The sequence below is a fragment of the Aptenodytes forsteri genome, unplaced genomic scaffold, assembly GCF_000699145.1.
Source record: "Aptenodytes forsteri isolate BGI_AS27 unplaced genomic scaffold, ASM69914v1 Scaffold126, whole genome shotgun sequence".
Lineage (NCBI taxonomy): Eukaryota > Metazoa > Chordata > Aves > Sphenisciformes > Spheniscidae > Aptenodytes > Aptenodytes forsteri.
This window is the reverse complement of record NW_008794599.1, coordinates 2,150,430-2,155,487: the sequence shown is the minus strand read 5'-3', so window position 1 is coordinate 2,155,487 and position 5,058 is coordinate 2,150,430. Positions and strand designations below refer to the sequence as shown.

Genomic DNA, 5,058 nt, shown 5'->3' with positions numbered 1-5,058 from the left:
TGTGTTTTCCCCTTTCTGTCGCCCCCCGGAGGCCACTTCCAAGCTGGCAGGAGGGAGAGGATGCTGTAAACGCGTGAACAGGTCCTGCCGGGCTGCCGAATCCCAGGCAGGGACCGCAGCGGCCGGTTTTGGGAGCGACGGCTGAGCAGCTTCCCCAGCTCCGTCCCCCTCCCCACCCTCTGCCTTGCAGTTGTCCACCTATCACCGGCAGAGCCCGGACGACAGCTTCGCCCGTCTCCGCTGGCACCAAACAGCCGACCTGGGGGTTGTCCCCAACGCCAGGATGCCCGGCACCTTCATGGCCGTGGCGATGGATCTGTGCGATGAGCGCTCGCCCTACGGCCGGCGAGGCCCGGGCGGCGGGGGGCGAGGGCGCAGCGACGAAGCTATCGGATACCAACCCCAGCTCCCCTCCTCTTCCTCGGCAGCATCCACCCCCGGGACAAGCAGAACGTGGCCCACCGGCTGCACCTGGGCGCCAGGGCTGTGGCGTACGGGGAGAAAGGCCTAGTTTTCCAGGGGCCGTACCCCACGCCCTACGGCCGGCGAGGCCCGGGCGGCGGGGGGCGAGGGCGCAGCGACGAAGCTATCGGATACCAACCCCAGCTCCCCTCCTCTTCCTCGGCAGCATCCACCCCCGGGACAAGCAGAACGTGGCCCACCGGCTGCACCTGGGCGCCAGGGCTGTGGCGTACGGGGAGAAAGGCCTAGTTTTCCAGGGGCCGTACCCCACCCGGGCCGTCCTGGAGGTGTCCAGGGGGCTGCGGGCTGCTGAACCTCACCTACAGCCAGGAGCTCGTCTGCCGTCGGAGGGACACGCGAGCATTCGAGGTGAGGAGGGGGGAAAAGCTTCCCCCAGGGCTGGAAGAGGGAAGCCCACCTTGATGGAGGGTTTTCTCCCCCCCCCACCCCAGGTCTGCTGCTCCAGCCAGCCGTCCCCGTGCGGGTGGCTGCCGGCACTGGTGGTGGCGGTGGAGTCCCGCACGGTGACGCTGGCCCTGGCCGGCTGCGGGACGCTGGTGCTGGGCTTGCGCTACGCCTGGGCCGAGTGGCCCTGCGAGTACGAGTCCTGCGCCCTCTACAACACCCAGGGTCTGCCTGCACCCCCTTTCCTCGTGGACGCCCTGCCCGCGGGGGAAACCCCGGGGCGCTCCGAAACAGCCGGAGGGAGGGAGCTGCTTCTCCTCCCCGGCTCCTGGTTCTCCCGGGGGATTTAGGCGAGGGGATGGCGGAGGGAGCTCAGACCTCTCGCAAAGCAGCTCAGGGCTGCTGGCACCGTGCCTTTCCGATTCGGGGAGGCGTCTGGCTTGATTACTGTCTTACTAATTAAGCTCTTTCCAGCTCCTCTTTGGCCTGAAGTCAAGGCTGCAGGGGAAAGAAAAAAAATGAAATAAAAAAAGCCCATTTAAACATAATTTTTCATAAATCTCATTTAAGACGAGCAGCAGGACACACTGATGGGAGTTTAACCCCTCACTGCTGCTCCTCCCCGCCCGCGGAGCTGGTCCTGGGCCCCCCTCCCCCGGGACACCCCAACCTCTTGGGGCACGGACAGCTGACCCCCCACGGCAGGGTGCTCGCAGGATCCAGGGACCAGCCTCCGTCTACGGGGTGGAGGCGGGGGGAGAGAGGAGCTCTGCCGAAAGAAAAAAAAAACCAACCCCACAACCAAACGCTAAGACTGGGGCTGGGACATGGAGCTGCACGGGGCGTGTTGCTTTGTAGCAGTAGTGAGTGCCTTCCACCTCCCCGTGCTAATAAATAGTTGGTAAAAACGGCTCGTTTTATTCTTGGATCCTTTTTTTTTTTTTCCTTCAGAGGAGCATCCCTTAGCCCTCCATTCTCTCCCTCCTGCCGTAACAGCAGGGAAATTTGTGTGGAAGAGGCGCGACATGGCACCCGGCGCTCGGACTAAGACATCCGAGAGTCTCTGCCCCCCAAAAAAAAAAATATGGATTGTTTAACCCTTTTTTTTGCTGGAAAAACGTACGTAAGAAGGGGAACCCCCAACTGCAGGAAGAGAGCAGGTGAGCTCAGCCCGGCCGCCGCTGCCGCGTTACAGACGTCACCCCACCAGGCTGTATCAAAACCAGAGTTTAATGCGGTCGAGCAACGCTGGCAACAAGGAATTGGATCAAACCGGATCCCAGCAGAGCAGCTGGGTAGGTGCCGGCAGCAGCCACCCTGCCTGCTCTCGGGGTCAGGCAGAGCCGAGCGAGTCCCGGGAGGCTTTTCCCGTCGCTTCCACTCCAGGCTTCGTTTCTGGGCAAGGAAGGGGAAGAGGAGGAAGTTAATTAACTGGGCGATCGCAAACTGGGATCTTGGGCTTTCTTCACCAGCGCGCGACTAGCCCAAGAGCCAGTTGTGCTAGCCCCACGGTCGCCACGCCAACGAGGATGCTAAATACAGCTCAATCTGGGTGGGTTTTTTTTTTTTTTTTTTAAAACCACAGCCCTCAGACAGCGTATTCAGGGCCAGGAAAGGAGCCCAGGCGTCCCGTCTCCCGCCCTGCCAGGTCAGGGATCCCCGTGACACGGCAAAGGAGGCACCCCCGGCTCCCCGAAACCCGAGCACGCGGGAGAGGGAGCAGCGGTGCCTGGGGAGGATGCATGCAGGCCCCGGGGGATGCGGCTCTACCTCGGAGGCCCGTCTCCATCTCCCCACGCAGCCCACCAGTGGCACGCTAACAGGAGAAGGGGACAGGCACGGAGTCCTTGGCATCAGCCCCCCGGGATGTAAAGCTCCCAACCCCACTCCCAGCAGGCTGGGCTGCTCTCTCTGTCAAAAACAGGGACCCCCCCCGGCCCTCCGGTTTGCCCAGAGCTTGGATTTAAGCAGCGAGCTCTCTTGCTTTTTGTTCCTATAGCAACTCCTGCCCACGCGTGGGCTCGCAGCAGCATCACATCCCGGCTGCCAGAACCCATCCCTGGCTGTAAACGGAGCCATCGGCCCTCCCGGCGATCCCTGGCAGCCCCCCCGACTCTCCCCCAAAAACCTTAAGGTCTTGGCAAAGGGTTTAGGGCCACGGTGGACGGATCCCAGGGTGGGATCTGGCGGTGCAGGAGCCAAGAGAAGAGCAAAGAAGTTTTCTCTACCGAAAAAAGCCTACCTAGAGCCCCGCCGTTGGAGAGGGGCGCGCTGCCGTCGGGCTCGAGGGCGCAAGTGTGGTGTTTGGGCTTGGTGGTCTCCAGCCCGGCCAGCAGCGTCATGAAGTCAACGACGGTATCGATGTCCTGCTTGTTGGCGGCAGCTTCCCTCAAGGCGCTCACGGCGTTGAGGCGGCCGAAGGAGGTCAGCTTGGAGATGTTGGCCCGGAGGAAGAGGAGGATGACGTTGAGGTCGTTGACGGGGCAGGTGAGCATCTTGCGGCTGAGGAGGTCGAAGGCGGGCAGCATCTCGTAGACGGAGAGCAGCCCCTTGTCCCACTGGCAGAGCTGCAGGGCGTTGTAGATGACGACGGGTATGAGGAGGACGTAGACGCCGCCGACCGAGAGGCTGATGAGCTGGAAGACGGAGAAGAAGACCAGCTTGCAGGGGATGAGCGGGGGGATGTGGGGCTCCGCCTGGAGCAGCCCCGTTTTGATGGAGCAGCTGAACTCATCCTGGAAGAAGATGTTGAGGTGGAGGAAGACCAGGTAGAGGCAGGTGGCAGCCATGAACAAGAGCAGGAGCAGGCTCCTCAGGATGTAGATGACCACCAAGGAGTGGGCGTGCTGCTTGCAGGTGAGGTAGCGCTCCAGCAACGGGAACTCAAAATACCTCTCCCGGCGGGCCCTGGGGGCAGAGGGGACACACCGGGGACTTAGAGCCACCCCCCTAAACCGAGTCGCTTCACCGAAGTCCGTCCTGAACGTGGCCACAGCCACGACGCCACGTGGAGGGACTTCGGAGGGACACGGTGACCAGTCGAGGCTGCCCAGCGGCCTCACCTCTCATATTCCTCCCAGAATCGCTCCGGCTCGGCGCTGGCCTGCTGGACCTTCCTCATGTGCTGCACCAGGCGCACGGAACGGTTGTAGGATTTGTCCAGCTCGTCGATGATGAAGAGGAGGTCGGAGTGGAGGGCGGGGACGGCCGCGTAACGCCACAGCAGGTAAGGCATGTACATGAGCACCGCCACCACCAGCAGCGAGTAGGGGAAGACCTGGGGAAAGGGGACAAGCGGGCGTTGCGTGGTGCGGAGCCGCTTCACCTCCGCCGCGCGCCCAGGTGGGACCTGAGGGCACCCAGGCGTGAGCTTGACCCATACCTTGAGAGCCCAGAGGGACTTGGTGACGGCGTGTCCCTCGGCATCGAAGCCGTGGTGGACGAGGGAGTCCCAGCAAGCCGTGTCGACGTAGGCGGACTGCTTCCCCGTGAAGTTGGTGGGAGAGAAGCAGCTGATCTGCAAGCCTAGGGTGAGGACAAGGGTGAAGCTCAGCCATGGAGGTCCGGCGAGCACGGGCGAGCACTCCGCAGCCAGGTGCCGATGCGTTACAGGAGGGTGATTACATCTAAGGCATCACTTTGCATTAAAAAAAGCCTCTTTCACGGTCATTTTGTGGCTGTCCTTCCCCGCCGCTGCGTTTTCCAGCAAGGACTTTTCCATCCCCGAACACAAACCCTTTGAGCACGGCCGCGGGTACACAGCAGGAGGAACTGGAGACCGCCCAGAAACCGGAGTCAAACCAAATCCCCAGGGGCAGCAGCGGGACGTTGGCCGAGGCCAGATTTAGCCCACGGTCGCGACGCACCATCAATGCAACCCTCTGTGCTGCCCTCGCAAACCCCGGCGGGACGTATACCCCGAGCCGCCCTGCCGGCACCCTCCTCCTCGGAAACAACCCTGCGGCACCCAAAGGTGCTGGGGGCAAGCAGCTGAGGCGGGGCATTGATTCACCACCGGTCCTGGGGTTTAGCACGGTTGTTCCCGGGCTTTCCCAGCAACCAATAATCAGTTAAAAACAAGCAATAAACATCCCTGAGAAAGAACAGTTCCTAAAACAGGATTTCCAGGCCGCCCCGCCTCGGACCACGAACACGCCGGTGTGAACGCGAGGGTTTTGCGGCGATAACCCG

The 5,058-nt window shown here is 62.3% G+C and overlaps 2 protein-coding genes across 2 annotated transcripts in view; one reads left to right on the top strand and one right to left on the bottom strand.

Moving 5' to 3' along the window:
* SIAE (sialic acid acetylesterase) overlaps positions 1–1,705 on the top strand; it is a 5,127-nt gene extending 3,422 nt beyond the window's left edge. Inside the window, 4 exon segments of the mRNA XM_019470380.1 lie at positions 191–345; positions 629–764; positions 766–831; positions 915–1,705. Coding sequence (XP_019325925.1) covers positions 191–345; positions 629–764; positions 766–831; positions 915–1,217 — 660 coding nt within the window. The 3' untranslated portion in view covers positions 1,218–1,705.
* A 495-nt stretch (positions 1,706–2,200) lies between these two features.
* PANX3 (pannexin 3) overlaps positions 2,201–5,058 on the bottom strand; it is a gene marked incomplete at its 5' end in the record, with an annotated part of 3,075 nt that continues 217 nt past the window's right edge. The window contains 4 exons of the mRNA XM_009273021.1: positions 2,201–2,262; positions 3,110–3,774; positions 3,930–4,144; positions 4,250–4,392. Of these exons, the coding sequence (XP_009271296.1) occupies positions 2,201–2,262; positions 3,110–3,774; positions 3,930–4,144; positions 4,250–4,392 (1,085 nt within the window). The remainder of the gene's footprint in view (positions 2,263–3,109; positions 3,775–3,929; positions 4,145–4,249; positions 4,393–5,058) is intronic.